This window comes from Lampetra fluviatilis, chromosome 61, assembly GCF_964198595.1.
Source record: "Lampetra fluviatilis chromosome 61, kcLamFluv1.1, whole genome shotgun sequence".
Taxonomy (NCBI): Eukaryota; Metazoa; Chordata; class Hyperoartia; order Petromyzontiformes; family Petromyzontidae; genus Lampetra; species Lampetra fluviatilis.
Window position 1 is genome coordinate 3,188,703 of NC_136335.1, and position 13,875 is coordinate 3,202,577.

Sequence of the window (13,875 nt, forward strand, 5' to 3'; positions counted from 1 at the left end):
CACACACACGCGTACACACACTGCTGGCGCACACACACACACACTGCTGACACACGCACGTGCGCACACACACACACACACTGCTGACACACACACGCATACACAAACACACACACACTACTGCACACACACACACACACTGCTGACACACACACACTACTGCACACACAGACACCCTGCTGACATGCGCACACACACACATGCGTATGGCGCGCGACGTCATACATCTCCGTGACGACCCCGAGCAGCTCTTCCCGCAGCTCCGTGTGCTCCAGGTAGCAGGGCAGCTTCTTGGCGACCTCCAGACCCTCCACCTCCTCCGCGTCCACCTCCTCAGCGTCCACCTCTTCGTGCTGCTGCCGCTCTCGCGTCTCCGTCAGGAAGACGTCGTCGTTGTCGTCGTGCCAAGGGTCTCGGCGTTCCGGACTCGAGCCTGTGACGATACAAAGGAGGAAGATGCCCCCGGAGAGCCTCAAGAGTTTTTATGTCGGAGCAGAAGCTGTGAGCAGCACCTGTGAAGGCGCGGCAATGGCACACGTAGCGCATGGGTTGGTCTACAGCGCCGCGCCCGGCCGCCTTTGTCTCCCCAGTGGCGATGTTTGCACATCACACCAGGAACTCATTTGAGGCTGAGTCAACCTAGTGGTAGGCCCAGGACCGGTTCAGATTGATAGTCGTCACTGGTGTTGCCCATGAGCGGGGGGATCGAACTCGGCTCGCCGACTTTGTCGGTCGGGCGGGCGCTGACCGCCACACGACCGCAACAACAACAACAACGGCCGCCATTCGCCACAAAGCGGCGGTCACGTCACCACGGCGCCTGTGCCAAGCCAGGTGCACTTTGAGGCCACGTGAAGTGTCGAAGGCTCGCTGCCGACAGGAGGTCTCGGGACAGACCCAGCAGGTGCCATGGGTTGACTAAGATGACTGTCAGACGCACCACCACGTACACAAAATAACAACAATCGCCATTCGCCACTAAGCGGCGGTGACATCACCACGGCGCCTGTGCCAGGCCAGGTGCACTTTGAGGCCACGTGAAGTGTCGAAGGCTCGCTGCCGACAGGAGGTCTCAGGACAGATCCAGCATTATTGAGTTTCAAGAGCAGTGTTTACAGAACATCTGCCCGAGATCAGAACTTCGTCTCAATGTTTTACTTGTCAATAATATATGCGTTGCATCACATCAATATACAAATGCATTTCCAATGCAAAACTTAAAAACTGGTGATATTTTTAGATCTAAAGCTTTCGTGACTGCAGGGATTCATCTTCTTGGTTCTTTCGGTAAAGTCACGTAGAAGGGAAATAATAAAATAATAAAAATAAAACATTATAAAATAATTCTCACGACGTTTTGGCCACAACGCAAGCAGCCGTCCTCAGGTGAAGAACAGGTCTGTCGGGGAGACAGCGTCTGAATGACGCGTCTGAATGACGCTGTCTCCCCGACAGACCTGGTCTTCACCTGAGGACGGCTGCTTGCGTTGTGGCCGAAACGTCGTGAGAATTATTTTATTATGTTTAATTTGTATTATTTTATTATTTCCCTTCTACGTGACTTTACCGAAAGAGCCAAGAAGATGAACTGGTGAAATTTTGACAAAGGCAAGTATGTATCCATCTCTAAACACCTTCTCAGGTTTTTTCTGTAAAGTCACGTAGAAAGTAAAATAAAATAAAAACAAAAAATGTGTATTAGACCTCCCCTCCTCCTCTCTGCCCATTGTGTTGGCGGGTGCAGTGGCTGGCCGCTTGCGCACAATCGCTCCATTGTGTTGGCGTGTGCAGTAATTGGCCGCTTGCGCACAAGCGCTTCCACGTCCATCGCCCACCCCTTTTGGCCTCGCCCCCCCTCCCTCCCGATACGTTCCTTTCATTGGCTACCATAGTCTGATGAGCTCCCCCCTCCCTCTTCCCCCTCCCCCCTCAACTCGCTTTTAAGGGATTACATCTTGAATCATTGCCTCACTTGATACAGCTAATCTGGCTGTGACGGTCCCACCTGATGACGGAGACTTGTGTTGCCTCCGAAACGTCGTGATTTTTATTTTTATTTTATTTTACTTTCTACGTGACTTTACCGAAAAAACCTGAGAAGATGATTCCTTGCAGTCACGAAAGCTTCAAATCTCTAAACACCTCTTGTCGACAGGTAAACGTTGACCTTACAGTGTTACATATTTTAAATACCTAAAAATCTTAATTCAAAACTGCACACTTCGACGAATACCGGAAGCACCGACTGCGACCCCCCCCCCCCTCCTGGCAGCGCCGTCTCCCGCTCGCGCCCAACGCCCGGGCACTCGACGCCGTCATCGCGGGAGGAACCGATGTCCCCGTGGCATCCGAACGACTGCGAGCGGAGTCGATGGGTAGAAGCGGCGAGCGGGGGGGTGGGTGGGGGGGGAACGTCGGAAGAGAGAGCGCCTGCGGAGGAAAACACTCACCCTTGTCGTGGTCCGGCGGCGATTCGGACTCGGGCGTAGCGTCTGTCGCTGTGACGACGCCACGCTGGGGGAGACAGACAGGAGTTGCAAAGTGTTCACCATTGGAACCTCATTTGGCAGTAAAAAATATGATAATTGTTTTTGTACCCTTTTATCTGGCAACAAAACTGACACCTTTTTTTTACAAGGAGTCATGTTTGCATAGACCACAATACCTGCAGTCATAATGCAAACAAAAAACACAACTCTGATAATGTATGCACTGTCCTTGAAGTTGATTGGTCCACACCCGAGACAGCTTTCCTTAGAGCCTAGTCTCACATGGTGTTGAACCAGATGACGCCAAAAGGCGCACAACTCAAAGACAATGCACCATCAGAGTATGAGAGCTCGGGATAAGCATTTACACCATTAGTCTTAGTAAACCTCGCACAGAGTTAGACTGATGGCCTTAATCTAAGTTGTCTTGTGGTTGTTGTTGGTTGTTTGACTTGCATCCCACTGGGATTATTGCACACAGCGTTGGTGTACACGGTGATTTTTTTCTGCAATATGTTGCTGTCTTTTCTCGGATTTCTGTTTGCACTCAGTTCACTTTAAGATGTTTTTTTGTTCATGTTTTTGTTTTTTGTTTGTTGCGGTTGCACCCGATTCAAGAGCCGAATGGCTCACAGGGCTATACCTAATAAATAAAACTTGATCTTGAACCCACAATGGAGACGCACGCGACACCGGGCTATGCCATGCCGCCGTAAGCGTGGTAGGAATGGGGAGTGGTGGCACAGCGATTGCCGCGTCGCGCTACGAAGCCAGCGGCCCCGAGCTCTGTGTCCGGTGACGACCAATAACAACAGTGACAGCGAATAAATAAACTGATCCTGGGCCTCCCCTAGGTCGAATCAGCCTCAAATGAGTACCCGGTGTGGTGTTTACACATCGACACTGGGGAGACAAAGGCGGCCGCGCGTAGTGTTAGCCACCTACCCTACCGTGTGACGTGCCGGCCTTCATAGGTGCTGCTCGCTAACAGCACTTGCACCATAAGTGTGTTGAAGACTTTGAGTGAGTGAGCAAGCGGGTAAGGGGTTGTGTGAGCGAGTGAATGAACGGGTGAGTGAACGAGCGGGTGGACGAGCGGGTGGGCGAGCGGGTGGGCGAGCGGGTGGGCGAGCGGGTGGGCGAGCGGGTGGGCGAGCGGGTGGGCGAGTGGTCGGATGAGTGAGTGGGCGAGTGGGTGGGCAAGTGGGTGGGCGAGTGGTCGGATGAGTGGGTGAGTGGAAGAGCGGGTGGACGAGCGAGCGAACGGGCGAGCAAGCGGGCGAGCGGGCGAGCGGGTGGGCGAGCGACTGGGCGAGAGGTCGGATGAGTGGGTGGGCGAGTGGGTGGGCGAGTGATCAGGTGAACGAGTTGCTCACCCACTGCCGACTCTTGAAGTACTCCTGCACAGCGAGGGCGTACGATTCCACCTCTTTGGCCACGGACGCCGGGTAGCCATCCACTGTTGCCACCTGCTGGCCATGGAACTCCTCGTACCTGCAACGCAAAAGGTAGCTCAGCGGTGCTCACTGATTCTTGTTACGGCTGAGTCAATGCAAACTCCAAATATACAGCAGCAGTTGTCAGGGTCGGGATCGAACCCACGACCTCCTGTATACCAGGCGAGGTAGTTAACATCTCCTAGCCACCGTGATGATGATGAGAGAGAGACACGCAAACTCCAAATATACAGCAGCAGGCGTCAACGCTGAGATTGAACCCACGACCTCCTGCATACAAGGCGAGGTCGTCAACATCTCCTAGCCACCGTGATGATGATGAGAGAGAGAGAGAGACACGCAAACTCCAAATATACAGCAGCAGGCGTCAAGGTCGGGATCGAACCCACGACCTCCTGCACACCAGGCGAGGTAGTTAACATCTCCTCGCAACCGTCATGATGATGACGATGAGAGAAAGTCACGCAAACGCTAAATAAACAGCAGGCATCAGGATCGGGATCGAACCCACGACCTCCGGCATACCGGGCGAGGTCGTCAACATCTCGCCACTCCACTCACTGCCGTCGATCAATCTCGTTTGGGGCAGTGGTTTATGGACCGCGGTGTGTGGTCGTGCCGAGCGGAGACGCGGTGCCCGACCGAGTCGATGGGCGCTCTCTCCGTTCGAGACCGCCGGCTCGCCACGCTGGAGAGGGCCTCGTTTGGACCCTGGGCAGCTGCTGCCCTTTGACCCCTCAACGCCACCCAACTCGGGTCAGAAAGCGCCAACGCTTCAGCTCTCGATAATCGAGGCAACATTTTGCAGCGATGCTGCAGGGGGCTTGCTACCACTGTTGCGTAATCCTCATTGAGTGATTTTTCAGCAGCGGGATGTTTTATATGGGGGGCTGTGGGTTATTTTGTTTTGCTATGGTAGGATATCGGAGGAAAGCCACAAACTCCACACATTTCTGCACACTCTCACCCACACACACACATCACACACTCACTCTCACCCACACACTCACACCACACCCCCCCACACACTCACCATGGCGGAGGGCGACTGCCTCCGCATTGCCAGCAGGCAGCGTCCTTCACGAGCCTCCTCCCACCCCACACTCAACACTGACACTCACACTGCAGAACAGGAAGTAAGAGAAGACCTCCAAACTCCACACAGAAAGGTGCACCCGAGTCACGGAATCAAACCCGGTCCCTTGTTGCTGCGAGGAGGGCACGAGCATCACCACCGCGCGCCAACGTCGAACGACCCTGTGACCTTTCGATTTAAAGCTTTCGTGACTGCAGGGATTCATCTTCTTGGGTCTTTCGGTAAAGTCACGTAGAATGGAAATGATAAAATAATAAAAATAAAACATAATAAAATAATTCTCACGACGTTTCGGCCACAACGCAAGCAGCCGTCCTCAGGTGGAGAACAGGTCTGTCGAGAAGACAGAGTGTTTCATTCAGACTCTGTCTCCTCGACAGACCTGTTGTGGCCGAAACGTCGTGAGAATTATTTTATTATGTTTTATTTTTATTATTCAGACTCTGTCTCCTCGACAAACCTGTTCTCCACCTGAGGACGGCTGCTTGCGTTGTGGCCGAAACGTCGTGAGAATTATTTTATTATGTTTTATTTTTATTATTCAGACTCTGTCTCCTCGACAAACCTGTTCTCCACAAGAGGACGGCTGCTTGCGTTGTGGCCGAAACGTCGTGAGAATTATTTTTATTATGTTTTATTTTTATTATTTTATTATTTCCATTCTACGTGACTTTACCGAAAGAACCAAGAAGATGAGACCCTGTGACCCTTACCCCGACTTGATGGAGTCCAGCTTGCCGAGGGCTCTCTGCAGGCTGGCCTCCAACGCCTGCTCAGAGCTCTCCTGTCTCAGCTGATCCATCAGCAGGTCCAGACTCGCCTCCTTCGCCTAACGCGGAGGGGAGGGGGGGAGGTGGCAACCAAGATGACGAAGAAGAGACTTTTTAAAATCCTTTATATTAAGTTCACTTGCTTGCTTGCTTGCGCGCTTACGACCGTGCAAATCTTTCGGTCGTTTTTAACCCACTTCCCGTGATCCAATCGAGCTGACATTTTGCACACAGACTCGTTGTGCGTGACAATTTATTTTCCAAAATTGTACACTTTTTAGGAAAAAGTTAATTATATTTAATTACCAATTGCTTAATGGTGGCAGGCAATCAACTGACCCATAGGTGGCAGCCATCTCAAGCCAGAGGACGACAGGACTCTAGCCGCCACGCATATAAAGGATTTATAGTGAAAAACTTTGTTATTACGGGTTAATTTTTATTTGTGGTGAATACGAAACGGTGGTGGGTTCCTTAATGAACAACGGCCACGAAGCGGTCCGTGAAAGAGCCACAGGTTGCCGGACACCCTGTCCACGTTGAACTTGACTTCCGTGGTCAGGGGGTCGCCAACCAAGATGACAAAAAAACACCAAAAACAAATGTCAAGAGCCGCCACCGCAGTCCATAAAAGAGCCGCCGCACGCGGCTCCAGAGACGGAGGTTGATGACCTCCCCCCCCCCCCCCCCCGCTGGGCTGAGTGCGTATCACGGTTCGGTTATGGCTCGGAACAGCAACTAAACTAGCCAGCGGGAGGGGGGGAACCACCACCACCACCCTCGCTGTAAGGATCCCCATGGCACTGACTTGGAGACGACGATGAGAATGACGATGATGCAGACAGCGGAGCGGAGAGGTGAAGGGAGCGGTGGTGGAGAGGTGATGGGAGAGGGTGGAGGGGTGATGGAAGAGGGGTGGAGGGGTGATGGGAAAGGGTGGAGGGGTGATGGGAGAGGGTGGAGGGGTGATGGGAGGGGGGTGGAGGGGTGATGGGAGGAGGGTGGAGTGGTGATGGGAGGGGGGTGGAGTGGTGATGGGAGAGGGTGAAGGGGTGATGGGAGGGGGGTGGAGAGGTGATGGGAGAGGTTGGAGGGGTGATGGGAGGGGGGTGGAGGGGTGATGGGAGGGGGTGGAGTGGTGATGGGAGGGGGGTGGAGTGGTGATGGGAGAGGGTGGAGGGGTGAAGGGAGTGGTGGTGGAGAGGTGATGGGAGAGGGTGGAGGGGTGATGGGAGGGGGGTGGAGGGGTGATGGGAGGGGGTGGAGTGGTGATGGGAGGGGGGTGGAGTGGTGATGGGAGAGGGTGAAGGGGTGATGGGAGGGGGGTGGAGAGGTGATGGGAGCGGGGTGGAGAGGTGATGGGAGCGGGGTGGAGTGGTGATGGGAGCCGGGTGGAAAGGTGATGGGAGAGGGTGGAGAGGTGAAGGGAGGGGGGTGGAGAGGTGATGGGAGCGGTGGTGGAGAGGTGATGGGAGCGGTGGTGGAGTGGTGATGGGAGCGGTGGTGGAGTGGTGATAGGAGCGGTGTCGGAGAGGTGAAGGGAGGGGGGTGGAGAGGTGATGGGAGCGGTGGTGGAGTGGTGATGGGAGCGGTGGTGGAGTGGTGATGGGAGCGGTGGTGGAGTGGTGATAGGAGCGGTGTCGGAGAGGTGAAGGGAGGGGGGTGGAGAGGTGAAGGGAGCGGTGGTGGAGTGGTGAAGGGAGCGGTGGTGGAGTGGTGAAGGGAGCGGTGGTGGAGAGGTGAAGGGAGCGGTGGTGGAGAGGTGAAGGGAGCGGTGGTGGAGAGGTGAAGGGAGCGGTGGTGGAGAGGTGATGGGAGCGGTGGTGGAGAGGTGAAGGGAGCGGTGGTGGAGTGGTGAAGGGAGCGGTGGTGGAGAGGTGAAGGGAGGGGGGTGGAGTGGTGAAGGGAGCGGTGGTGGAGAGGTGAAGGGAGCGGTGGTGGAGAGGTGAAGGGAGCGGTGGTGGAGTGGTGAAGGGAGCGGTGGTGGAGTGGTGAAGGGAGCGGTGGTGGAGAGGTGAAGGGAGCGGTGGTGGAGAGGTGAAGGGAGCGGTGGTGGAGAGGCGAAGGGAGCGGTGGTGGAGAGGTGAAGGGAGCGGTGGTGGAGAGGTGAAGGGAGCGGTGGTGGAGTGGTGAAGGGAGCGGTGGTGGAGAGGTGAAGGGAGCGGTGGTGGAGAGGTGAAGGGAGGGGGGTGGAGTGGTGAAGGGAGCGGTGGTGGAGAGGCGAAGGGAGCGGTGGTGGAGAGGTGAAGGGAGCGGTGGTGGAGAGGTGAAGGGAGCGGTGGTGGAGTGGTGAAGGGAGCGGTGGTGGAGAGGCGAAGGGAGCGGTGGTGGAGAGGTGAAGGGAGCGGTGGTGGAGAGGTGAAGGGAGCGGTGGTGGAGTGGTCAAGGGAGCGGTGGTGGAGAGGTGAAGGGAGCGGTGGTGGAGTGGTGAAGGGAGCGGTGGTGGAGAGGTGAAGGGAGCGGTGGTGGAGAGGTGAAGGGAGGGGGGTGGAGTGGTGAAGGGAGCGGTGGTGGAGAGGTGAAGGGAGCGGTGGTGGAGTGGTGAAGGGAGCGGTGGTGGAGAGGTGAAGGGAGCGGTGGTGGAGAGGTGAAGGGAGCGGTGGTGGAGAGGTGAAGGGAGCGGTGGTGGAGTGGTGAAGGGAGCGGTGGTGGAGAGGTGAAGGGAGCGGTGGTGGAGAGGTGAAGGGAGCGGTGGTGGAGTGGTGAAGGGAGCGGTGGTGGAGAGGTGAAGGGAGGGTGGTGGAGAGGCGAAGGGAGCGGTGGTGGAGAGGTGAAGGGAGCGGTGGTGGAGAGGTGAAGGGAGCGGTGGTGGAGAGGTGAAGGGAGCGGTGGTGGAGTGGTGAAGGGAGCGGTGGTGGAGTGGTGAAGGGAGCGGTGGTGGAGAGGTGAAGGGAGCGGTGGTGGAGAGGTGAAGGGAGGGGGGTGGAGTGGTGAAGGGAGCGGTGGTGGAGAGGTGAAGGGAGCGGTGGTGGAGTGGTGAAGGGAGCGGTGGTGGAGAGGTGAAGGGAGCGGTGGTGGAGAGGTGAAGGGAGCGGTGGTGGAGAGGTGAAGGGAGCGGTGGTGGAGAGGCGAAGGGAGCGGTGGTGGAGTGGTGAAGGGAGCGGTGGTGGAGAGGTGAAGGGAGCGGTGGTGGAGTGGTGAAGGGAGCGGTGGTGGAGAGGTGAAGGGAGGGGGGTGGAGTGGTGAAGGGAGCGGTGGTGGAGAGGTGAAGGGAGCGGTGGTGGAGAGGTGAAGAGAGCGGTGGTGGAGAGGTGAAGGGAGCGGTGGTGGAGTGGTGAAGGGAGCGGTGGTGGAGTGGTGAAGGGAGCGGTGGTGGAGGAACGGAGTCCGGGAGAATGCAAACAATCGACACCAATATAGCGGCTGAGGTTCGGCCAGGGGGGCGGGGGGGAAGGGGGAGGTCGGCAACAAAAATAAAATTAATTAGAATTTAAAAAAAGGCCTCCAGAGCCCGCAATGCATTGTGGTGAATACGGGATGGTGGTGGGTCCCTAATGAATAAACTGGACCTCCGTGGTCAGGGGTCGGCACACCGAGATACCGGGAAGAGCCGTTCATTTATTTTTGTTTGAAATCCGGATTTAAACAGCTTAAAAAAGACGCTCCAAGCTTGGAGTTGTCGTTCAGACGCTGTCTCCTTGACATACCTGTTCTTCACCTGAGGACGGCTGCTTGCGTTGATGGTTGAAACGTCGTGAGAATTATTTTATTAAGTTTTTATTTTTATTATTTTATTACTTCCCTTCTACGTGACGACTTTACCGAAAGAACCAAGAAGATGAATCCCTGCAGTCACGAAAGCTTTAAATCGAAATTTATGCTAAATTCCTCTGTTGATATGCAAATTCCTTTGTCAAGGCGCCCTTCCTCCCCTAACCCAACTTAAATATACGCTGCCAAGCTTGGTGGTGCTCATTCAGACGCTGTCTTTCCGACAAACCTGTTCTTCACCTGAGGACGGCTGCTTGCGTTGTGGCCGAAACGTCGTGAGAATTATTTTATTATGTTTTATTTTTATTATTTTATTACTTCCCTTCTACGTGACGACTTTACCGAAAGAACCAAGAAGATGAATCCCTGCTGCAGTCACGAAAGAAGCTTTCAATCGAGGCCCACCTGGTTGGCCATGTCGTGCTCCCTGCGCGATGCCTCCATCCTGTCCCTGAGCCGCGCGTCCCGCCATGCGAGCTGCTCCGCGTGGCGCTCCCAGAGGCGCGCCGCCCCGCGGGCGAAGGCGGCGAGCTGGCGGCTCCGTGACGCCGTGCGGCGCGCCTGCCGCTCCAGCGCTGCCTGCGCGAGGACGCACGCGGCGACGGTGACGACGGTGATGATGACGATGACGGTGATGATGACGATGATGACGATGATGATGACGACGACGGTAATGACGACAACGATGATGACGATGATGATGACGACGATGGTGATGACGATGACGATGGTGATGACGACGGTGATGACGACGATGATGACGACAACGATGATGACGACGACGACGACCGTAATGACGACGACGGTGATGACGACGACGATGATGACGACGACGACGGTAATGACGACGACGATGATGACGAAGATGATGATGATGATGACGACGACGATAATGACGACGATGATGACGATGATGATGACGACGACGGTAATGACGACGACGATGATGACGACGACGGTAATGACGACGACGATGATGACGATGATGATGATGACGACGACGGTGATGACGACGATGATGACGACGACGGTGATGATGATGATAGTTGCGCATTTTGATATGATGTCACATTTCTCAAAACCCCCCCCCTCGTCACAAATCGTCACAAATGTCTGACCCCTCCCCCCCCAGGTGCGTGACATCATTTATGTCCGGCCCCGAAGGCGGCCGAACGTGTTGCCAACCAGCCACCCCACATCGGTGCGCCATGCCAGCCTTAATAGGTGCTCGCTAACAACACTCGCCCACCCCGGCAGTCCGTTAACGGCTACGCGGCAGAGGTCGCAACCGGGTACCCGATACCCGTACCCTACCCGATACCCGGCCTGGTACGGGTACGGCCGGGTACGGGAATTGGTACCCGTTTGCAACCCTGGTGCGGCCGGGTACGGGTACGGGTAGGCCGTGAGTCACTGGTGAGTCACCGTTTGTCACTCATTTCCCAACGTCTTGTCTCTTCTCACAATTCAAGTTCCGAGAATCAACCCACCCGCGCCTGCAACATGGCTTCATCCCAGAGGTCGCAATCGGGTACCCGATACCCGTACTCTACCCGTACCCGGCCAGGTACGGGTAGGGTACGGGTACGGCCAGGTACGGGTACCCATTTGCGACCCTGGTGGGGCCGGGTACGGATCCGGGTAAGGAATCAAAACCCGTTTGCGACGTCTGCTACGCGTCCGGGGGTAGCTTCGTCCTTGTTTGTCTGCACCTCCACGGAGGCGAGCTCCTGCTCGTAGCCCCTCTGACGCTCCCCCACCAGCGGCAGCAGGTGATGCCGCGCCAGCTCCCAGGCCTCCTCCTCGCCCGCACAGACGCCACTCGCCACCAGGTCGAGCTGCGTACACGCGCAGCAAATCGTCACCCACGGCACGCGACACTCTCACCGGTGCGTGCCCTTGACTCTCCGCTGCGGCGGGCAGTGGTTGGTGGCCGTGGCCACACCGCCACCCAAATGGCAGGCTGGCCACACCGCCAACTGAACAGGGGTTAGGCCACACCGCCGACTGAACAGGGGTTAGGCCACACCGCCGACTGAACAGGGGTTAGGCCACACCGCCGACTAAACAGGGGGAAGGCCACACCGCCGACTGAACAGGGGGAAGGCCACACCGCCGACTGAACAGCGTGGCCGGCCATACCGCCAAACAAACAGGGGGCAGGCCACACAGCCAACCGAACAAGGGGACAGGCCACACCGCCGACTGGACAGAGGGTAGGCCACACCGCCAACCGAACAAGGGGCCGGCCACACCGTCGACTGTTGCGGTGGCTCTGGAAATGTTTGCGACGGCGTCGGAGAGAAAAACCTCTCAGCAGCATCTGCGGCCTGCCCGCGTGTGCATCCTAGTGTCGGGGTGTCAGGGGAAGGATTCCCACCAATGGGAGGGGGAGTGAGACGGTGACAGGAGAAGGGGGAGGAGCAGGCGAGGAGATATAAGGGAGAGAGAACGGGCGGGAAGAGGGGGTCGAGATTGGGACGGCTGGGGACAGGTGTGGATGGGAGGAAAGGAATAAAAGACGAACCCCCTGCAACCGTGTGTCGGCTCTCCTTTGCATCAGCCTGAGTGGTGGAACTTTAAGTCCGCTACTTCCTGGCTGATGTAGATGCAGAGCAACAACTACAATTTCACGTTCAGTTTGCCACTCATAATGCCAGACGCGCGAGAAGAGGACAGAGGAGGAGGGAGGAGGGGGCAGGAGGCAGGAGAAGGAAGAAGAAAATTTGGAGCGATCTTCCACGGCGCACGCAGACAGCGTGCGATACGAGCGCAGCCATGGCCACGTGGAGCGGGGGGCCCCCCTCCCCCCAGCCCCCCTTTACCCGGCAGCGCTCCACCTCGTCCAGCTGCCGGCGGAGAGCGACCTCGGACTGGGCACGCAGCCCCTCCACGTGGCGCACGTTCAGCTCGTCTGCCGGTGGGACAGACGAACAGACAGACGAACAGACAGACAGACGAACAGACAGACGAACAGACAGACAGACGAACAGACAGATGAACAGACAGACGAACAGACAGATGAACAGAGAGACGAACAGACAGACGAACAGACAGACGAACAGAGAGACGAACAGACAGATGAACAGAGAGACGAACAGACAGATGAACAGACAGATGAACAGACGAACAGACAGACGAACAGAGAGACGAACAGACAGACGAACAGAGAGACGAACAGACAGATGAACAGACAGATGAACAGACAGATGAACAGACGAACAGACAGACGAACAGACAGACGAACAGACAGACGAACAGACAGACGAACAGACAGACGAACAGACAGACGAACAGACAGACAGACGAACAGACAGACGAACAGACAGACGAACAGACAGACAGACGAACAGACAGATGAACAGACAGACAGACAGACGAACAGACAGACAAACAGACAGACAGACGAACAGACAGACGAACAGACAGACAGACGAACAGACAGACGAACAGACAGACAGACGAACAGACAGACGACCAGACAGACGAACAGACAGACAGACGAACAGACAGACGAACAGACAGACAAACAGACAGACGAACAGACAAACAGACCAAAGAATTTGCATATCAAGTGGAATTTAGCAAGGCGCTCTTCTTCCACCTCCAACCCAGCTTATATATATGCTAAATTCCTCTTGATATGCAAATTGTTTTGTCAAGGCGCTCTTCCCCCCCCTCTAACCCAGCTTAAAAAGACGCTCCAAGCCTGGGGTTGTCATTCAGACTCTGTCTTCTCGACAGACCTGTTCTTCACCTGAGGACGGCTGCTTGCGTTGTGGCCGAAACGTCGTGAGAATTATTTTATTATGTTTTATTTTTATAATTTTATTACTTCCCTTCTACGTGACTTTACCGAAAGAACCAAGAAGATGAATCCCTGCAGTCACGAAAGCTTTAAATCGAAATCTATGGGCAGTGTTGAGTCTATGGGCAGTGTTGAGTCTATGGGCAGTGTTGAGTCTATGGGCAGTGTTGAGTCTATGGGTAGTGTTGAGTCTATGGGCAGTGTTGAGTCTATGGGCAGTGTTGAGTCTATGGGCAGTGTTGAGTCTATGGGCAGTGTTGAGTCTATGGGCAGTGTTGAGTCTATGGGCAGTGTTGAGTCTATGGGCAGTGTTGAGTCTATGGGTAGTGTTGAGTCTATGGGCAGTGTTGAGTCTATGGGCAGTGTTGAGTCTATGGGCAGTGTTGAGTCTATGGGTAGTGTTGAGTCTATGGGCAGTGTTGAGTCTATGGATAGTGTTGAGTCTATGGGCAGTGTTGAGTCTATGGGCAGTGTTGAGTCTATGGGCAGTGTTGAGTCTATGGGCAGTGTTGAGTCTATGGGTAGTGTTGAGTCTATGGGTAGT

At 55.5% G+C, this 13,875-nt stretch overlaps 1 protein-coding gene across 2 annotated transcripts in view; it reads right to left on the reverse strand.

The window, feature by feature from the left end:
- CCDC180 (coiled-coil domain containing 180) overlaps positions 1-13,875 on the reverse strand; it is a 96,143-nt gene that overhangs the window by 61,487 nt on the left and 20,781 nt on the right. For both annotated transcript variants that reach the window (XM_078881307.1, XM_078881306.1), the window contains exons 13-19: positions 12,349-12,437; positions 11,236-11,361; positions 9,929-10,102; positions 5,756-5,871; positions 3,866-3,983; positions 2,451-2,514; positions 226-433 (exon numbers count right to left, since the gene is read on the reverse strand). In XM_078881307.1, coding sequence (XP_078737433.1) covers positions 226-433; positions 2,451-2,514; positions 3,866-3,983; positions 5,756-5,871; positions 9,929-10,102; positions 11,236-11,361; positions 12,349-12,437 — 895 coding nt within the window. The remainder of the gene's footprint in view (positions 1-225; positions 434-2,450; positions 2,515-3,865; positions 3,984-5,755; positions 5,872-9,928; positions 10,103-11,235; positions 11,362-12,348; positions 12,438-13,875) is intronic.